Here is a 22,207-nt window from a genome sequence, read left to right as displayed (position 1 = left end):
AGGGTTGGATAACAAATGAAGGGACAGTTGAATAATGGATGGATGGATTGATATATGGATGGATATGTAGGGGGCAGCAGTGTCAGATCTGTACATACATGAACTTGCTGTCTGCCCTCTTTGTGTGTGTCCAGTCCATCTCATATACCCAAACCATTCAAAAGACACTGAGGTTTAACATAGACATATGTCATATTTATGTTTGTCTCAAGGAAACTCAATTTACAAAAGACTTAGACTTCATAGACTTTATCTGTTATTGTTACTGACAAGCATATGTAACACATAAGTACATCCGATTTGTGTGGGATCTAGCTACCTACTACCTATTAATATTGTTACCTTAAACATCTAAAAGTCTTGCTCATGAAGTTGTACTGTGTGTATATAAAGTACTGTGTGTATATAAAGCTTTATTGTGGCATAGCAGAGTAGGAAAAGTTGAGATATAAATTAAAAAGAGAGTCATTGTCATTAGCATGTTCTCGGTGGATTCTTGTGATGTGTTTACACCAGGGTTGATTGACCTAGTTACCCAGCCCCTGGCAGCATAACATTGAGAAATGTAACACAATGCAACACACGGGAGAGGTTTAGGTTCCTTTATTATTCTTACATGTGAGACACATGTGAGTGAACGCACATACACAGAGATCATCAGGGGCTCACAGAGGTCGCGCCTCGTGACAACGTTAAAAAGGAGAAAGAGCTTATTTAAAATTCTGTAAGAGATGTCAATTGTGCCCTCTGCATATTTCTATGGAAAATTTGTAAATAGATCCTTTGTAAATAGCTCCTCTCTTGCCAATCACCCTGTCTGCTCTCTGCACAGCAGCATTAAAAATTGATCCTTACCCGCACCAGGGTGAAATGCTAACATCGCTGCCAAATGACTGATTAAAAAGAAAAACCTTTAATCTTTGCTTAAAAGTGTCTACTGCCTTGGCATGCCTTTCCCCTGTGCTCCTCTATCTTCCAAGGCTGTGAAAGGAGGGAGGGGGTCGCCGTGGGGGAAACGGGGTCACGCTTCATGTAGAGTCAGCGCTGTATAGCTCTAGAGGTGAGGGATTTCACTAAGAGCAGATCTAGGAATTGACATGCATTGCTCTCTTCTGAATTTAACCTTATGCCAAAGGTTAAAAATACATTTGAGCATTCCACAAGAGAGGGCAAATATGTTGACACTCCTGCTAATAGCTTGCTAAAAAGTAGCTTTTTATCCAACTTAGCCATGCAAGTTAACGAAAACCAGCAGGGTCGTATTGACAGCGCTGGCCTCAGCTTGCTCAGCTGCGCGGCAATAGGAATCGACACATCAGCACCCCCCTCTCTCCCTATTTGCAAAGTTTAAATAGTGAAAGTCGTGAAATAAAGAACAATGAGCAAGAGATTGGATGAAATGATGTATAAATGACCTGATATATGCTGGAGATGTGTTTGTGTTTCAGGGAGCGGGAACAGAGACTGTGCTCACCCCGAAACTGAAACTTGCTTCAGAGACCTCGCCAACAGGCCCTTCTCGACAGAGCACACGGAGAAAGAAAACACAGTGCATGTAAGATAACATACTCCTCTTTCTTGCTCTATAGCCCTTTTATTGACTTGCTTGCATACCATATAGCTCGATCCGTAACTCCCCACTAACCCTTTGCAGTGGATTGTTTCTGATTGATATCTTCCTCTTCTCTCCTCGTCTGCCTGTGACATCCGCATTCGCATGCAGCCATTGTTTCCTTCTCAAATCGTCCTTCATTTGTTGTTTGTGTGTTTTTTTATACATTCTGCAAATGACTGTATCCACGATGAGTAATACAGTTGAACAAGTTGCACTCGATTAAACAGCAAAACTCTCAAAACATTAAGTGGTGAATATATTCCCTCACCTCTTAACCACTAAACTGTCACCCGGAGCCTCGCACACACGTACAAACCTAAGTTCCCGCCCCTCCCCGTCTCTCTGTCATTCAGGTGTTTACTGTCATTCATACTCAGGGTTTTGTATAATCCTCTCACCACACCTGAGTGCTCCCCACTCAGTGTCACTGGATTTACTCCACCACCCCCCAAACCACCCTCTCTCTCTCTCTCTCTCTCTCGCATCCCCTCTCCTCCGGTGCACAGTGCTTTTCATTTTGCATCCCAGCCATTCTTTTACACATGTTGTCATTTCTTATGTAAATAACCACAGATAAAAAGACAGTAACAGACATTTTAAGATTTACACACACCGCTCGACGCGTATGTTTTCAGTCATCCCCTCTCATCAGCCAGTTTGTTTGTAGAAGTGCCTTTGCCTGTAGCTATAAATTAGGGGTTGTGATTTAACTCATTGAGACAAAAGAGAAAGACAACGAAACATGAATAAAACAAATGATGTGGAGAAGGTGAGGGGGGGGAGAGAGATCGAATGGAGGAGGGTGAACTGAAGGCAGAAATGGGCCAGTATGTATTTCTGCTCCACTTTCACTTGGAAGCTTCATTAAGAAGTCTGTTTCCAGAGCATGGTGGAATCTGTATGTGTGCATGTGTGTGCGCACTTGTGCGTGCACATTTCCACGTGTGCACAGAGGTGTGCGTTCATGTTCCCAGGTTAATGTGTAATGTGTCAATGCACATGCTCGTTTAATGCACATAAAGTGTGAGTAAAACTATTTGTGCGTTTTCAGTGAGAGAGAGAGAGCTCTTAAATTATTTACATGCAGATCTCTCTAATTGGTATCAAGTTTTTAAATGGGGTCAAATGTTGCAGTGCAGTTTCATGCAGATTTTCTCCTGCCTTAAGTCTGTTTCATTACATCTGAAGCTACAGAGCTGCTACTTCATTGGACTTGAGCCCCTAAATGCTGAACTTTTCCTGGGCTCAGACTGGAGAACCGTGCTGCACAGGGCTGGAGAGGGGGGGGGGGGGGGGGGGGGGGTTGCGATGATAGAGTTGTACTAGTTCGACTACTCGTGTCTGTTACTTTGAGAGCTCTAGTGAGTAGTAAACATCAGCTAAAGGTGTGCACATACAGACACACACACACATACACACCAACCCCAAGGCAGCACACAGAGCTGGTATTAGACTTAAGCCCCCTAATAAAGCCAATTAGAATTATACTGTGCACTGATGAAGGTAACCTTACCAGGGCAGTTCTCTCACCTCCACTAGCACACAATGCAACATGCACATGCATATAAACACACACATGAATGTTGACTATGTAAACAGGAAAAGTAGTGCTAAAGTCAGTTAAGTTATAGTTTTGGTAGTAGAGCATTTATTGTGACATTGTCAAATATGTCTTCTTCTTTCATCACTAGTCTGGTATTTTGCAGCTCTATCAGTTTGAATCAGTTTGGACTTTGTTGTTTACATTTCAACACAGTTAACGTCCACTTTGAAATGTTTTTCTATCTTCCTGTAAGTTTTTGCTTGAACTTCAGCTGCCTGTCTCACAACAGGAGTAACCTTTACTTATATTGCATCTCCTTCTTACAGGATTTGAAGCACATGTATCACAGGCTGCCTCAAGGTCAAGAGAGACCAGAGAGGTCTGAAGGGCAGGGGAAAGATGAAGACAGTGGGTGTGCAAAGGAAGAAGCCATACATAAAGACGGACCAAACAAAGATAAGGGAGCTGGAGCATTACACAAGTCAGCATTTGCCACAGCCAGGTCTGCAATAGGGATGGACAAGAGGGGAAGTAGCCACTCATCAGTCACATCTGACCAGGAAGATGAGAGGAAGGGTTGCAGAACAGCAAGGTCACGGGAGCCGAGGAAAGAAATATACAGAAGCAGAGATGTGGTCTTCACTACTTTGCATTTTCTACCCAGGCCGGAGGGACAGCAATGCAGGCCCACTGCCAGCATCTTTCCTCGGCTGGTGACAGAACAACAAGCCCATAGCAAAGTTTTAGCTGAGACTCGAAAGGTGAGTGTTGATGTGAGTCTTGATACGGTTATCACCACTAACAACTCTAAATGGTCCAGCTTGCTCCTGTCACATTTTTTCTTTTGTGTCACTGAGTACAATAACAATACAGTAGTTTTTCAGAGACTGAATGGAAAACAACAAAAAACATTTGTTGGCCCTCAACCTCTACGTAGACTGAATGTCTATTCTACAATGACTAATACTGCAGAGTCTGCTGTAGAGGGTTTTCAGTTCAAGAGGCAGAATTGAATCACTTTGTCAGAGACTACGTTCATTGTTTTTCATAGCTGTCTACTTTCTTCAAAGGTGTGCATTCTTGTTTTAAACTTATATTCTCTTGTCTCTTCAGGAGAGATCCACACAACTTGCTCAATTGTCCCATAAATCTGGAGTTTATGGCAGCATTTTACCGAGTTCCAAGCTCACGCCAAAACCTCCTGCTAGATGCACAAGCCTAGAGACTCAGAGGGTAACCTCTGGTCACCATTCAAGAATTAAAGTACACACCGGCCTCGAGTCTCCTCATCTGAGCCCCGGACAGCAAGTTCTGATTCCCACCCCTTCCTTCCACTCAGGACCGCAGGTTGAAACCGCTCTAATACACAGCTCATCCATAAAGTCTTTGGCATCTGAAGCTATTCTACCCAGTACTTCCCAAGATTGACTGGGTACAAACAGAGAACGTGCATTCTATTATCATCAAGATGTTTTTCTGGAGGCACCATACAAAGCTAAATACTTTTGGCTCCATGGCGACTGGCACTCAGCCTCTTTTGCTGTAAGAGCTCTCAAAAACAGACTCCAGATCAGCATTAAAGGGCTCCACTTTAGCCCCACACTGTGATTTGGCAAATATGCTCCTCTTACAAACCATCTCAGTCAACGACGCTCATGAACCTTGACCTCATCTGAAAGTATTATACTTTGGTTTTACAGTCAGAGCTGCATGTAGGAGTTGCAGAGTTCTTGGATCACTGAATTTAACAGAACTTGAGAGGGAGGGTTTTTGTTTTTTGTTTTTTTTTCTTAACCCTACACACTACCGAGCTGCATTCATTTTAATACATACAGTATGTTGTTTATTAAAGACATAACGCCCTCTCAGATCTTGGCCTCTTGTAAGACATTTCATGGTAAAGTGTTTTCATGGGTGCCTGTCTGCAGCATGAGTCATATAGGCATGCTACTATGGTTCTTTTCAGTGTGAGGAAATTGATTTGTTGCAGAGATAATACTATATGATGAGGTTTCTCAAAGTAAATAGGATGATTACAGGAAACAGAGCTTTCTTTGAGCCTGCTTAGCTCTTTTCTGTTTTTCATGTTCACAGAGAGAGGTTCTACATTAGCATGGTACTGTATGCAAACTTGTTCATGTCACACTGTGGACCACCGGTTAAACATATCAATCAGAAATGTAAAAGGTACGTTATTCCTTAAGTATATTACTATTACTTATTAATAGAAATAAATCGTGGTTACATGGTTACAATAGAAATGATGGTTTAAAGTGACTGTACTACTTGTAAATGCTGAAATATTAAATTGTTTTATTCCTATTCTGCTATTATTAGAAATGTTATGTTTTCAGGTGGACATAGAATACACAAAATTATCTTGACTCCAAAAGTAGCAAAGGTCTTTAAAAGTGTATTGAATCGCTCGCTCTAAGGGAGTGATGAGTAAAGCATCACAAGTGTTTTAGGATTGATTGTTAGATTTGGTTTTATGAGTAACAAACTCTGCCCCGACATACATGCATGCAGTACTGATAGCATGGCGATACCCGCCCTCAGTCCACCCCATTGTCTCTTTCAGTCTCTATAGTTTGTTTTGGTGTGTGTTAGTGTTTCTTGTGTGTATCACGTCTTTGCCCTGGGAGACTCCTGCCAATCGATTCAAGGTGAGACCTGTCGATTAAACACCCTGAGCCGTGCTCACTAGCTAACCCAGGGGTGATTCAATCCTACCCCTTACACCCACACACACGCGCGCACACACTTTCCCAAACAAACACACACATACCCACCCACTTCACCTGTCATCCATCAATACCTCCATCGCGGCCTCTATTGATCCCCTCCATCCAGCCTCCTCACCCCATGCAGTACAACTTCAGGGCCGAGACGACATACATGCAGGTTTAATTTCTGACAGATTTACAATAAAGCCAAAGTTATTATTTAACTCTTCCGGCTGCAGTGTGCTCTTTGATTTAGTGCCCTGAGAGAGGATGAGTTACAGCTGACACGGAGAATCTGCTAGGGCTGGGATGGTAGGCACCCGGTTCATAACTCAGCTGCTGAATGTGTAGTTAGTCAATCACTTGATCTGTAATCACAAATGCTGCCAGAAATTACATGAGTGATGAGCTGTAATAAAAGCACTTACTTTTCCTGCTCTGTCTCTTAAGTGTTATTGGCAGACCCCTCTCTCCCAGGAGGCCATGGCTGTGAAACAAAATCCCGATATAAACTGCCTCATTGGTCCCTGCCTCACGCTCTCTCTCTGGTGTACTGTATGTGTGTGTATGTGACAGTGTGTGTCTGTGTGTGTGTGTGTGTTAATGCAGAGTGCTCCCACTACAGTGTAATACAAAGCTCTTTTTGACAGTCTTTTTTTCCACTCTTGGATTGCTTTGCTTCAGGACAAATGATCCTCACTCCTGTAAAGACAGTCATCTGTGTCTCTGTCATTTATAATCACATATGCGCAGAGGTGCAACGAAACACGATCCGCTGACAGTGACTGGTTTTAAGCAGTGCTATTAATTGGTCAGTAAAACACGTCATTTAAACATAGTCCTAAATACATTGTTGTGCTGTAATTTGCCACTGCTGTTACAATTTTCCTTACTTAAATCTCATCTCAAGCCCCCTACACAAATCTACAAAACTATGTGTGACTCCCAGCTCCATAGCCTTTGACAGGAGGTCATGCGTGACAGTTTTATTGATAGGGACCTCTGTAATAATTACACTGCGTCTTGCATGCACTATTGATCAGGCCTATTGATAAAATCATATTTTACTGTAAAGGTCTGTTGATTTGATGCATTACAGCATAAATCTCTCCTCACAAGCAGCTGAGTAGGAACTCCTACTCCTAGAGTGATGGATGTTCCCACAGATAAACACATCTGTGGGAACACATACACACACACACACATAAACACCCGTGACTATTTATATCCATTGTTTGAAGGGGATTCTAGCAGACACGGGTTAAAGATAGACAGAGATGTAATGATATCCATATCTTTAGTCCAGCCATACAGGTAGACATCACGTCACGTAAGGACGGCAAGTGGGATCCGCTATCAAGTGGGAGCCCTGTTCATATGATTTGATATATAAGGAAGAGTGTTTATGGAGGCACTGCTCCATCTTATCATGATTTGTATTGTCAGCGGGGAGTGAATCTGCATTGTGGTAATAGATTCTGGTGTGGTTCAAATGCCCTGTGGTGAATGGGAATAGAGATGAATGTGACAGATCACACAGAACTTGTCCTGTATGTAAACGGCCTTTAGAGCTGTTGTTCTCAAACTGAGGAAACGGTAGACGGCTGTAATGGCTGGTGTGTAGGGAAATGTCATCGCTGGTATTAAAGTGGTAAGAATCTGATCCTCAAAGCTGACCTGTACAGTTGGTGCAATGAAATTGATATGATATCCTGAGGAGAAATATTTCATACTTGGACTACTGTAGCCTTTCTGGTGGTAAAGAGGTTTTTGTCATATTGAAGTTGCATGCAAGCTGAAATACAGACTAATGGAGAGCTAAACAGAAAGTGTCAGGCAATATACACTAGTGCCTATGGTGTCACGCATTATCACCCTTTGATCTCGCCATGGAAAAAACGCAATAATAAAGCAGGAGAACGCATTTATTACTATTGGAGAGAAGGAAAATAGGTCTTTATGGTTCAGGTTAAAAAGCAGCTTACTAGACCGTGTTTCCGCTTTGGCCAGCAGTTCAAACGCATGTTTTCTTTTTGGACTTTTCTCTGGCTGGATTCTGAACCACTTGGGGGTACTTTGCAAAAGGCTGTGGTGCACCAGTGACAGGCTGGTTTTCACATTTAAGGAGCCAAAGGGACACGGAGAACATGTTTACATTGAAGAGGCCTGCAAAACTCAAAAACCCAGGAACACAGAGTTAATCGCTGGCCCAGTCGAGCCGCCCCAAAGAACGACGTCTCCTGCACCGTGCACAGGACACAGAACAGGACACAGGAAGGAAAAAATGGATCTGAATCAGCGCTGATTTGATTTATAAGTATAAAACCTGCTCCAAGTTCACTTCTTTTAAAGTCCCTAGAATAATCAGGGTAACAGTGCAGAGTTTTTCTAATGCAACCTAAATCCAGGAAAGAACATTACATTTAAAAAGCATTTAGTCACATTTCCAAACTAAACGTACTATTTCCTCCTCAGTATTTCCCAGTCAGCTGAGATCCTTACTCCTATATTATCGATACAGTAGTGAATCTACTGGTGGAAGAAGGCGCAAATTATAGAATTCAGCCGACTTTGAGCATGCTCACCACTTTTGTGCCACAGCTGTTTGAAATGCTAACATAAAGCCTGTGGAATAGGAACAATACTGCCAATGTGTTCCCCAGAGCTGAAGGGAGAAGACAGAGCAAGACAAAGGCAGTTTTTAATCTGAACAGGAAGCATACAGTGGCGATTCACTGTGACATGGTGATTGATATGAGTGAGTAGTGTATTTACAGAGTCTGACGGGATAGGAGAAAGAGAGTGTTTTCTTCCCATCTGTATGCTTATCTCGCTCCATAAATCACTGCCACTGGGATGCATAAATGTGGACGAGCAAACGTTGTATTACTCTGACTCAGGCAATTCCACTTTGACCTTACGTTTGGCATCGGTCACCGGTGCTAAACGCATGCCACGACCTTCCCTGACCTTGGGCTATTCATATTTAACAGCCATGAAACCTGATGGTTCCACAGATGACATACGAAAACACACAAGTAGTTACCATGGTGAAACTAAATAACAAGTGCCATGATCTGAGATTGGGATCATGATTTTCTATAAAGATAGATAAATAGACTTAGCTTCATGAACTTAAATGAGGAGATAGATAATATTCTGTTTTCCCTTCTCATCAGTTTCCATTTATAGGTCTGATTCCACTACCCCTGGTCTAGCGGTACTGTGTGATGTCCTACGTCCACTCTAACCTTTGACTTCGGCGAGTGCTTTAAAGGTTCTGCTCTTTGCCCTCTCCCATTTGACCCGTCTGAAGTATACCTTTATAATTGCCCCTGTCGCTATCAAATGCACATATGAGAGGGTGCAGGGGTGGGGGGCCGAAATCTGTCCAGTAACCTTTTGGCCTCTTGTTCATCCGTTCTGCTTGAAGCAAGCACCATAAGCCTTCCTCCCCCTACCCACAATTCCATACTGTATTAGTCTGCATGTCGGAGTTATTGATGGTGCGCTGGATATATTTTATTGGTCAGTCATGACCTTTGACTGGGGCAATGCAAACACTAACCCCTCTGAAGCTCCCTATCGATATGGATAGATATATAATCTGATGGCTAATAGAAGTATAGCTTTAGAATAGCTGATGACTTGGACATTAGGATTTTAACACTGTGCAGTCAGCATTGCCTTTTTCGCTGTAGATGTGTTGGGATCAATAGACAGTACACATATGTTTTGTTTTGTTTTTTATAATAGAAAGAGTTCAGTGAGGCACAGAAAAGACACTTTACAAAAATAAACAATAGGAATACACAGCTGTGTAAAAGGTGTGTGTAATATGGTGCCATATCTATCTATAAGTGTAAGATTTACAGATTACTTATTAAAATACTTATACACCATTCATCTATGACTGACAAAGTGCAGAGAACAAATAATACAAATATCAAAAACACTTAAAAATGAAGTTTTTTCATGTCTCATCCTCTTATCATCTTCCTTTATTCCACATAACATGAAGATAAGTCTCTTCATCAAAGGAAGTGTAGCTTGTAGTGAAGCACCCACAATTAGGATAAGCCCGATCACAGCTGGACAATTACCTGCCAACTAACCTTTTCTGGAGGCACTTAAGAACGTAAGAACCCCTGAGGATAGAGGTGCCCTGAGTAGAACAAGCACTTGAACAGGCCACAGAGAGAGGACGGGAGAACGTAATGTATGAGGATGGAAGGTTGGAGGGAGATTGACAAAGAGAGAGGAAAAATGATAGAAATAGAGAAAAAGACAGTATCATGGTGAGATTACCTAATCCTCTGTCTGAGAGGAGTATTTGAAGGGCTTGGTGGTGTCAGACATGAGGGGGCTTTGTGGAGGTTTACCCTGGAGAGGCCAGCTTAGGAGGGGGATCTAGTGGAATACCAGGTGACCAGTGCTCTCTCCCTGTGCGCAAACCTCAGCTCGTGGATTTGTAAACACTGTTAAATTGATTGCAGGGAGCTGATGAGATTTCCCTACAGCCCGGGTCATTATCACATTGTGTACAGGCTCTAATTCACTCTTACAGATTCCTCGATGGGTTGTCATTCAGTGTTATGTTGTTGTTTTTAATGTGTTTTCTCTCAGTATTTCATATACTGTATGTGTCGCCTCAGAAGAAAGAGACTGGTGGAGGAAAAAATGTGTCATGATTTTAATAAAAGGAAAAAACTCTGATGTAATTTCCTAATGCTGGGTGCAGCATTTTTGGCAACGGCCAGCGCGTTACAATCTACCTTGATGCGTAAGTGGGTGAGTTTCAGCACTGTATGATATCTGATCCTAAAAACCCTGCAGGGCAGCCACAGCAAATCAACAATGGATTAATGGATCTGGTTCTGCTCATAAATCACAGTGGGATTGGAAAGCGTTCGAGGACAGTCAGCCTGTAGTGGTGTGCTTAATGTTACAGGCAGTTTGGGTTTCCCATCAGTCATAGCAGTGACAGGGTTGTAAAGATGTGGCAGCGTCTTATGTCTGCGTTAAATCAGTGAATGTCAGAAATGCTGGATTGTCAGTGCTGAGAACTGTACCGACACTGATTCGCTGGTACAGATTTGTTTATAAATAACTCCATTGCTTTTTCGTAGTTCTTACGGTAGAGCAGGATACCTTCGTCCACCGTGGTAAAAGAGCTGTGTTGTGCACACGTGCCCTAATTAACTGGTGTCAGTACAACCCTTCAACCTTAGCCTGGTGCAGTAAGGCCTTACCATAGATCACAGTGGTTAACAGTTAGCTGTTCCTGCAGGTGTGTAGGGAATGGCAGTAACTGCTTCCATTACTGGAGAGAATGGCCCAACTCCCACAGCCCCCTCCAGACAGCGGTGTCATTACCCATCCATTGTGAGGCCTGAGAGGGAGCTGTAAGTACGGCAGACTTATGGCTTTGTTAGAATGTCTGGATGGTCTCCTCTGGCTCAGCACAGGATAAGGAAGGACAGTGGTATGGAAGGATAGCCAGATAGAGTGATAGAGATGGAGGATGAGGTTGAATTGAATACCCCTTGATGCCCACCCCCCCATCCCAAGGTGCTCATGAGTAGAGTGCAGGCAGGAGGGTGGGGAGGGTTATTTGGAGCTATTTTTACAAGAAACGGGTTGATTTGTCTTAGGCCATTACCGTCTATTACAGCTGCAAGTCTTGGGGAAAAGGTGGGAAGCGGCAGACGCTGGCATTCTGCCTAAAGAGAAATCAATGAAACAAATTAATCCTTCGCAGGCTGCGGTGACACAGTAATCCATCATTCAGGGGGTGCTTTTACACACTGAATCAGGGAGCGAGGAAGGGAGGTGGAGGGATTGGGGGTCGGAGGGCTGGGTTGGTCGGTGTGTGTTGGTTGAGGGAATGTGGGGGAGAGCGGTACCAAGGCCCTGGGGGACAGGGGCAGACATCCATGCTCTGGTAACACGGGGGTAACAGTGGGTGGTGATAGGGAATCACGTGGCTCTGAGCCCTTCCTTTACATCCTTGAGCTGCCTGTGGACATACATAGCAGCAGGAGGTGGAAAGGGACATAAACACAATCAGCTGAACTGTACCACGGACATGGCCATGATTACACACATATGCCTACACATATTTTCCATGTTGCCTGTCATTTGCTGCCAACTTTAACCCTACCAAGCAGATAGCTAATGGTGAGCGTGATGGGAGAGCTTTATCGTTTGTTTGCATTGGAAATACAGGCAGCAAACTGGTCATTATTACATGGACATAAATGGGGGATCGGAAAAGGGGGAATGTGATACAGGGGCCATCAGATGGAGGGTGGAGGAGAGAGCAAAGTCCATCCTTTTCTTACCATTCCAGCTGCAACTTCATTATGTGACACTGCCTTGTTTCACTTCTGTTTTAGAGCCTAGTAATGGCATTATTTTAAATTGTTGGTCATTATAGCAACATATCTAGGATCGGGTGTCCCCATAGATACAGGAAGCTCACTGCACTTCTGTCTTAAAATACAGAACTACACTAAAGCACAGCCCACCATTTTGTTTTTCAAAGCAGAGAAACATATACATGCACCCGCATTTGCCACAGTGATGCGCCTGTGCACAGCCAATTAGACCTCAGATCTATGCGTGTGATTTAGTCATGTGATCAGCTGCCCTGTGAGGAAACAGTCCTGTCTGAGCCAAGATCCATGTGAAGCAGCTGTACCCACCAATGAATCACATAACAGCTGACATCAAATGATATCACAATTCAACTGGGAGTGAAAAGGGAAAAAAAACACATACGCACATATCAAATTGATGTGTTTTTATTAAGATCTTTGCTGTGTTGCATTCCCTTTTAGTAATATTACATCATTGTAAAAGCAAGTTCAAGAGCATGGTCCACTCAGTGTTACCGTATCAGCTGGCGTTGTTGATCTCTCGGCTCCTCTGTGGCACTGTAGCTGCTCTGCTGACGTTCATTGATGGTGACTGTGTGTGTTTTTACAGCAGTGAGTTGTAGCCAGAGCTCTGATGGAGGGTCATGACGATTAGGAACCCAGGGTCATTCCATGAAAATAAAAAAAGGTAATACAGAAACACAACAACCAGAACCACTATTTGCCATGTCGTTGTAATAGACGGTGCCAGTTACCTTAACCAGTTTCTCCAAAGAGGAATTCCAATTGCTCCCGTTTCCCCCTAAAGACACAGGTGGTAGCATTCTGTGGAACAGCATGTTAGAAAATCAGAGAAAATAGTGAGTGGAAGAGAAAGGGAGGGGGTAGTGAGTGTGCTGTAAGAAGAGAGAAGGGAGGGAGAGGTTGAGATGGTGCCGGGTGGGGCAGTGGAGAGGAAGGGTAAAGGGAGTAAGAGTGGTCAGAGAGCAGAGAGAAGGCGAGTAGGGAGGGAGGGTGGGTGAAGAAGTGAAAGGATGGAAAAATGTGGGGATATTGCAGCAGAGCGGATGGTGTGAGGGAGGCAGAGTGAGAAATGTTGCCGGAAATGCTAGAGCCAGCAGCGTGTGTAAAAAACCACACTGCAACATTTCTCATCTTTGACATTGCTGACAAGCTTTCCAAACACACACAGTGTACTCTCAAAGTGCAGAGTTGTAATATCCAAATGTTTAACATGGCTTCTCTTCTGAGATGCTTCTCTTTTGTTTTCGCTTCCTTTGTAAACGAGTCACACGTCGGCCGATATAGAATTTAATCAGTGTTGCAGTTCCTAATTTGAAGGGTTGTGTGCACCACGGCAAATATGATAAAATGTGTTTATGTGCCATGAGAACTTTTATCTGACTATATCTAAGTTGTGGAAGAGACACACTGAGAGGAGTGAAGGGGTGGAGAATGACGGATATGAGAGGGGAGAGGGGAGAAGGAGGAGGAGGAGGAGGAGGACATAAGATTGTTGTGGAATGTTTGCAGTTCTGTCCAAAACTCGACCGTCTCATTTGTCAGGGCTCGACCCCAACTCTGGAGTCAAAGGTCAAAGGGAACATCTGAGGGAAACAGACACTGCTATCACACACACACACATACATACACAGACAAGCAAACATACAAGCCCGTGTGTGTGTGTGTCTGTGAGTGCTCGCTCCATCAGCTCTCACATAATTCAACCTCATGTGGAGCACATCTGTATGTATCATCATTAATATCTATCACAGTCTTATTTGTTTTATTAATACTGACTGTTATGTTGACCTCTGCGTTCTAAACACCATGCTATGACAAGATCAGCTGTCAGTTTCCCAAAAAAAAAAAAAAAAAAAAAGCATGCTATGGTCTTTTTCCAAAACAAATCATTAAAATGGTTTTGAATTCCAGGACGCTTGGATTCACTTTGGAGTAGAAAAGCTAGTACTTGATAAACAAACGCTCCACTAATGTACTTAATAAAAAAAATGAAAATCAGAAAGAGCAGCTTCTTGAACTCTATTTTGAGACTATCAACTTAGCTTTAAAATAATATTTATTTCCTGTATGATTAAGTGCATCTAGCTTGTAGCTACATGGCTCTTATAGCAAATAATCCTCAGCACTCACAGTATAATAAGTACTGGTGTCACTGTCACCGTCCCATAATCAAACAGCACTTGCCATAAATTACATTTCGTCCATGTCCCGCTGTGTTTCCAAACTCCTGGCCACTACGTTGCTCTGTGCCTGTGCGAGGAGACAAAAAAAAAAACACACACAATCATGGTTACAAAGGACGAGGTTAGTGCCACTGAATCACTCCCACAGACTCCCTGCTTCAAGTTTCAAACTCCAGTGAGGATAAAGCCGGCAGTGACAATGTGCTTGCCCCACTTCAGTGACCAACATAATCACCGGACACCTGTGAATCACATGGCATTAAGACAATAGGTGACAGAAGCCACACCTTGCACTCTGAAGATGGTAGATTGAATTACAGTTGAATTTCATTAGTGTATCTTCAAATAATATTAGCATGTATTACTATAGGTGACGGGTATGTAGTAGCTTTCTTCTGTAGCCCCCTGTTAGGAAACAAATTGTTCATTTTTAGTGTTTAAAATGCAGCCTCCCTCCCACTCTTTCCGGCTCTAAAAAAAAAGAGACAGGTAGCACAGTAGCTGATATTCAAGGCTTTGAGATGCAACTTAAATCTTACACCTTTGTCATTCTTTGGCCGCAGACATCAAACAGGTGCTATGAATAATTTATCTTAAGAGTTTCACATTGATAAGGTCACAATCTGCCAGGTCTGGACACTAAACACAGGACACCTCCACACCTTCACTTGACTGTCTTTTTACACACATGTGCCTTCACACACAAACACCAGACACACACATTTCAAATGGAAAATACGCAAAATCTCACGGGGGACTTGTCCGTGGGCGTGGGTGCCAGACAGAGGGAGTATCTTTTGGGTATTTTTGATAATGTCTTTAGTTAAAAATATATTATATATTAAGAAAACATATCATTGTGTGTTTCAGTATTAAAGGTAATGTGATTACAGCAAAACGTCCAGTTTCAAATACCTTTGTATTTTGTTGTATTAATTTATGATAGAAAATATTTTCAAGATTGCTAAATTTAACTGATTTTTTTTTTCTTCTGTCACACTGCCTGAAATTATTTTCTGTTTCCTCTGTACTAATGTAAACTAGACAGCACCAGTGTGCTCTGTCATTCTCAGCTCCAGCATGCTCACGGTTCAGCTACACTACATTTCTAATTAAGCCCCTGCTGTGTGTTGGTTTTGGGGGGGGGGAAATAATGCAGTGCTGATGTGATGCCACTCATTCAGCTACAAACCAAAAGTTAAAAAAGCCAAACAAATTGAATCAAAAAGGGGAGGAAAAGTCTGACCCGGAGTTGGAAAATCACTGCAAGACATCACAACCAACAGAACTAACAGCAGCCTGTTAAAGTAGATGTGTCCACATGTTGTTTGTCTTGCAGATTTAGTCACTTTCAAGACTTTACGCGCCACAGAAAAGGTGGTAAAGTCTTTTTTTTTTTTTTTTTTTTAGAGGGGTCTACTGTTCACCACAGCACCTCCACAGTGACAGGACACTTTATGAACGGTGAGCTGTGTCATTTTTCCCTCCCCCTTTTGAAAGCACATAGGGAATCACTCCTCCGCCCCCCCTCCCCTCCTTCTCCTCCCCTGTCCTCCCCCCTCCCTTAATAATCGCACACTTCTTAAAAATTGTTTTGCACTCTTCTGTGTCGGAGGGTAATCTCGCTCTTTTGTCGCTGAGCTGTATTTCTACTGTGTGTTGTCGGATAATGTGAGGATGGGATGAAAGGTAATCTGCGTGCAGAATTCCTAAAGCTCCCTTATCCTTGTTGAATTTCTCAAGAATTCCACCTTTGCCCTCCGGTTTCCCTGAAATAAATTACTTTAAGGGCGAGATGCCTTCACGCACCCACGTTCAGGTCCCGGTTTGGGCTCCTTGAAACGCAGTCAAACAGGTATTAAGGCTTATTTTAATTCACTTTATTCCTTAAGGCGGCATCTCTCCCTTGATATATCATAGGCACTTAGACAGTGAGAATAAATGATTTTCACAAACTTGCATTAACATAGATTTAAACACATAGTGCTGCGTTGATGACAATGCTGCGTCAAGTTCATCCAAACAGGTCGTTTGTAAACGTATTCACCAAGCATGGACAGTGACAGGCCAGGCTGATAAAACATTTCCTCCTGTTAGTTACCTCTCAGTTCTGCTTAGTTTACTCGGTGTGTTTAGCTGCTGATTGATTTACGGGAAGCTTCCCTCCACAGTGGATCTCGGAGAAGTACACACGCTGCTGGAAATGTGTTTCTCTTCATCGAGCTTCTGGTGCTTTAACTTTGGTTTTTTTTTTTTTTGGTGTACTACAAAATTACAGTGTTTGCACTGTGGAACCACGAGGGTTTGAGTGCTAATGGATTTATAATCTCCGTCTCCGGGACCATCCAAAGTAATTAGCACATAGGCTCTAAAGAAATGATGGTTAGTGAGCAATAAAGCCATTGCCCATGGCATAAACTGACAGTCCCTCTAACTTAACTCCAACCTCAAGCCTAATTGGGAAAGTCATTGCAGTTATTGTCCTCAATTATAGTAAGGGATGCAGAAATCCTGGAAAGAGACTTTCATTTATCGCGTCTAAAACAGAAGGATGTCACATGCGAGGCCATATTAAAAAATAATGAGGGAGCTAACAATAACGTCAACATGCACGGAATAATGCTGTTTTACAGCTGAACTGAAGTCATTTATGATTTAAAAAAGACACTTAAATAAAACCGCACACACTTTTATGATGAATTAACATTATATATGATATTAGCAGGATTATTATAATAAACACAAAGCCACATCCACCCTGATTACACGCACCGTCGTTTGCATCTGCTGGTTTAAACCTGATATTAACTGTTCCTGATCTTGTGGAGACACTTTTCTAGTTCTCAGTAATAATTAATAATCGTCCTAATTTGTCAACTCTTGTTGTGTGTTTAAACGCTTCGCCCTCAAATTGCTGCAGCCCCACAGGCTCGACGATATTTCCACTATTTCTCACGAACAGCCTTTCCATTAGGAGCGATTAGATTATGTCTATTGAAAGTTGCTGATCCATAGAAAAAAAAAAAAGCCAGCGGATAAAAGGCGATTTCAAGTGACCTTCTCGTCCCTTTCATACCAATCTGAGCCCCCAGAATAATTTGGGGATCAGATTTGGACAAAAAAAAAAAAAAGCAGCAGCACCCCCCCACCTACCCACCCACACACACACACACACACACACACACACCCCTCACGACCTCCCCCCTTTGCAACGCACAAGCACTCAGGGCAACAAAACCTCCAATTGAAGCATAAGAAGCAGTTTGATTTCCTTAAAATAAGGACTTACAGCGTTAGTGTTTGTCTTGGGTTCAACGCAGTGCGCACGGTGAAAACTCCCTTCCTCTCAGTCCTCTCAGTGTAATTTCACTTATAGAGCAATAGACACATGAGAAAAGTTGCCTCACTGTAGCAACTGTGTTTCCACTTATTGAACTTTTTTTTTTAATCCCTGTTGTTTTATTCTGACGATGTCACCCCAGGTAAAAATAAAACAGCATACATCTACGTGCTACTTCAGGGTTACTGTTTACATAGCAACCAGATGATCCGGAAGCACATTTGCACAAACAAATGATGCACACATATTGATTAAAAGCTAGAATAAGAGCTGTGTGTCGTCTCAATGCATCGCCAAAGTGACACATAGGGTGTAAGGTAGTGGAAATCTACACAACCTGCTGTTTCTGTTTAATGCTCCAGGCGGTGAGTTGATGTCGTCGGGAAACGTACAAACCAAGATAAAATAATGTACAAATTACCATCTGCACGAAACAACAGGTGACACTGTAATGGCACTGTCAGCAAAGTGTTTAATCACTACGTTGCGTAAATGAGGTTACAAACTCCATTATTCATGAGAGGAACTTTTCCCCTACCACACAGACGTGTGGAGTTTGTTTGGAGGCCTGAAGTTGAAGCTTATTTACGCACACGCGCAATTTGGTTATTGACCGGTGTCAGCACAGAACATGGAGCTGCGTCCTGCTCGGGAGGGTGTGCCTCACTGTGTCCGCTTTGGTTGCTGGAGTATTTGGATTTGCCGGGAAAGATGCTGTAGTCGCAGGGGTCACTACGAGCTGTGGCCCTTCCAGCCCGGCGACCACAAACATGACGCTGGTGTGTACACAGAGGGCGTTTGGAGCAGAGGCCCCGTGGACGAGCGAATCACCCTCTAAGCCAATACAGTGTCTTATTGACTGTATGCTGTGGTTATTGCCATGATGTGATTAGACACAATCGATAGGAAACATACTCCGACCATTTATAAACCTGTACACCCGTTTGCATCGTTTGAAATGCTCTGAAACGCGTTCTTGTTGTCATCTGTTGTTTTATTGGGGGAGGACGGAGGGGGCCTGCACTTCTGACCTCGGTGTTTCCCCCACTGATCGTGCTGCTCGTCGGTTTCAGCTGCATTCAAGCTACTGCAACTGTGTGAAAACACACCAATTATTGATCAGCACACATTTGGCAAAACTCTCCTGTAATTTCTATTACTATTAATATTGAACTGATGGGGTCCTTTGACAAATCTCTCAGTCATGGGAATTTTGTCTTAGAGAGTCCATTCGTGTATTATTCTGTTCTGGTTAAAATACAAAGTCAGATTGAACGTTAATATTTCAAGATTCATTCATTTACCGGCTGCAGAGCACAGCCTCAGATCACGGTAAATGACTGCTACTGTACAATGCACAAACCCGTCCAGGAGCTGCGTGTTTAATTATAATGTACTTATGAAATTGTTTGTATGTTTCGTATGGGTTGACAAATTACAGGGGCCACGCACATTTAGCTGTTGAAATGAGGAAACTTAGAAACCTTAAAGAGTGACAAATGAATACTATTAACTCAGTGTATCCATGGGAGGATTAAGTGAAAGGCTTTTATTTTTACAAAGCTGCTAGACGTGCAGTGTGTCCTGGGATAAGTTAACCTGGCCTACATTGTCCCGTCATTTATTTTAGATCACTTTTCATTACAGTCCCTTTGCATCAGTAATGCTGCTTTGATAAATTACATTGCATGTCATCTTAGATTTGCTCGCTCCAGCCTTTTCTGACACACACACACTGCTGTCCTTTCCGGCGCACGAGATTTTTGCACGAATCTTTTCTATTTGCGTTGGATGGTATGGTGGCTGAACTGGCGCAGTTCAGTAAGAGATGGACAGCGGCTGCTCTCCTCCCCTGATCAGCCTTTTAATCCGGCGACACTATCGCACAGACAGACTGCTATCGATCTTTTCATTATGTGTTCAAACAACAAATAGCCGTGCAGGTGGGTGCGCGGGATGTGCAAAAAAAAAAAAAAGAATCTCCCATGTTCAGCGGTACCACAAGCAGCCTGTAAAAACCTTCCTACTATCTTATGTACAAATCATCGAGGACAGCTGGAAAACGGAGACACGAGTCGCGGTGATCGGGGGACAATGTGCAGAAACGACGCGACTGTTTGGCGAGTTCAAAAGTTGTGAGTTTGCCACTGTCCGGCTCCGGTGCGCGGTTTGGAGTTAACGGTCATGTGGTGTGACACACAGAATTTCGCCTTGCAATTAAAGCCATGCGTGTGTAACCGCAGGAGAAGTGAGAAATAAACAGTGTACTTGCCTCATCGCCGGCTCGTTTCCTCCAGGTAGAAAGCTGCTCCTCCACTGGTTACCGCCGTCGCTGGTGCTTCTTCTTTTAATGTCCTGTTGTCCACTTTCTCCTTTTTCCCTCGCCGTTCCCCAGCTTTCTATTAGAGCCTCTACCCTGCTCCCATTCGCTGTCTCTCTCACTCTCCTTTTTCTCCTGCGGAGCCCCCGTTTCCAATCTGGGGAGTTAAATCTTAATGATACACTTACAGAGAAAAAAAAAAATCTTTGTCCGATTTAATCTTATTGGTTTCACTTTTTCAAAGAGCTGGAGACATTGGCCGGGGAGTTTCAGTGGAGTGTCCGAGACAGGGACGAGTGAGAGCTCTCTTGTTGAATACTTAAAAAACAACCCATCCCTCCTATGCGTTTCCAAAGGGGGCACTTGCATATTTAGGCTCCATTATATCTGCTAATATCTCTGTGTAGTTAAAGACCTGTACACAACCACGTTCATTTAGAATAAACTAGAATTTGGAGTATTGAGAATGGTTATTTATTTTCCCCCAACGTGATGTGTTACTGTGTTTCTTGGAGATGATTACGCACATCATTTAACGTTATATTCTATCTTTATCACATCCAGTCTAAATGTTAGTTCACTGTTAAGACTATTTCACTTTTGTTGGAAAACAACACATATGTTTCTTCTTTGAAAGTTTTCTTTTTCCCCTGCGTTTACAAAACCTTAACATCAATGACTTGTGCGTTTCCGAAATTCGTAAAATATACGAGAAAACAGGTCGCAGACCGTGCGCTCACATGATTTTCCAAATCAGCTATTAAGTTTTTAAAATGTGTGTTTGATGACTTGTGCATACATTAATATGAGGTTGTAATTGTACAATGTACGCTAGATGGCAGCGCGATCCAGACATTTTTGAGTTGGAGCGGCACTAACCCTGCAGAAACCCTGCTACAAAAAGCCGGAATCCCCATGCAAATACCCAGCAACTTCACATGATTCTGAATTACTGTCATTATTAAGACATAATGTGACACCGGCTCGTGATACCGGAGACTATAAGACCTTGGTAATTATTGAATATTGCTTATTGCTTCGTCTAATTTTAGAGATTGTGGACCGCTGGTACGGCATCCCGTTTGTATAACACCCCGTGTTTTATGCATCAGTCTTGCCGTTGACATTTCCCTCCCTTTTATAGCCTCGTTTAAACTAAATTGTAAGTTTTAATCAGCGAGACTGTGCAGATTACAAACGGGGATGTACCGCAATGCGCATGCCAAAGACAAAACATCGTGTGAAAACACAAATCCGCTTCAAAGCAATAATGACATCCATTAATTTTATAATAAAGATACCGGTCCGAGACAAACCGTTTTGAAACTTTGGGGAATTTCTTTCGCCGCTGAACACAGTTTTTTGGTTTATTTGCCCTGCGTAAAAGCTTTGTCCCCCCTCGCCTTTACCCCGCTTTTTCTGCTATTCTATCCAGGGTTTCTTCCTCTTTTTGGTGACAATAGACGGCCCATACTAATCAGGTTTCAAAGTAAATAGCAGCGCGGGGCGAGCTCAATGTAAATTGTGCCTGTCAGAGCCCCCCAGCCCCTCCAGCCGTAGATGGCAACACTGCAAAAAATATCCATCCTCAGCCGTGCGTCAGTTCGGTGTTGAGTCGGGAAATCGTGGATGTACCAACACAGGAGGCTGAAGCTTCTATCTGATCGAGATGCTCCTACTTGTCTCCAATGCCAATCCACACATAGCTGTAAAATTTATTGCACCGACTGCTCATTGCTGAGGGGATCTCCCTGAATACTCTGCCGTGTTCCAACATGTGAAATGCTTCGAATCCTATACAAACGATACAGAGCGCAGTTGGAAACAAGTGGGATTTTGCAAATTGCATTCGCGTTTCCCCTTACTGCGTATTTCTTTTAGTAAAAAAAAATACAATTTTTCAATTTGAACACGAGACCCGGTGACTTATCAGGATGGACATTTTTTGCAGTGAATGAACGGAGGGGGACTTTAACCAATGGAGAGACAGAGAGGGCTTGGCTATAACCTTAGCCTCCCATTTTCTCTCTCTCCCTATCCCCCCTCTCCTCCTCTCCTCCTCCTCTATGCAGGGCT

The 22,207-nt window shown here is 43.0% G+C and overlaps 1 protein-coding gene across 1 annotated transcript in view; it reads left to right on the top strand.

Annotated features, from left to right (window-relative positions):
* Positions 1 to 6,264, top strand: part of LOC113150252 — a 198,805-nt gene extending 192,541 nt beyond the window's left edge. The window contains exons 8-10 of the mRNA XM_026342675.1: positions 1,449 to 1,555; positions 3,485 to 3,919; positions 4,272 to 6,264. Of these exons, the coding sequence (XP_026198460.1) occupies positions 1,449 to 1,555; positions 3,485 to 3,919; positions 4,272 to 4,586 (857 nt within the window). The 3' untranslated portion in view covers positions 4,587 to 6,264. The remainder of the gene's footprint in view (positions 1 to 1,448; positions 1,556 to 3,484; positions 3,920 to 4,271) is intronic.
* The last annotated feature ends 15,943 nt before the right edge of the window (positions 6,265 to 22,207 follow it).

The sequence above is a fragment of the Anabas testudineus genome, chromosome 9 (assembly GCF_900324465.2).
Source record: "Anabas testudineus chromosome 9, fAnaTes1.2, whole genome shotgun sequence".
Lineage (NCBI taxonomy): Eukaryota > Metazoa > Chordata > Actinopteri > Anabantiformes > Anabantidae > Anabas > Anabas testudineus.
The sequence above is the reverse complement of the archived record's forward strand: the minus strand, read 5'-3'. Positions and strand labels throughout refer to the sequence as shown.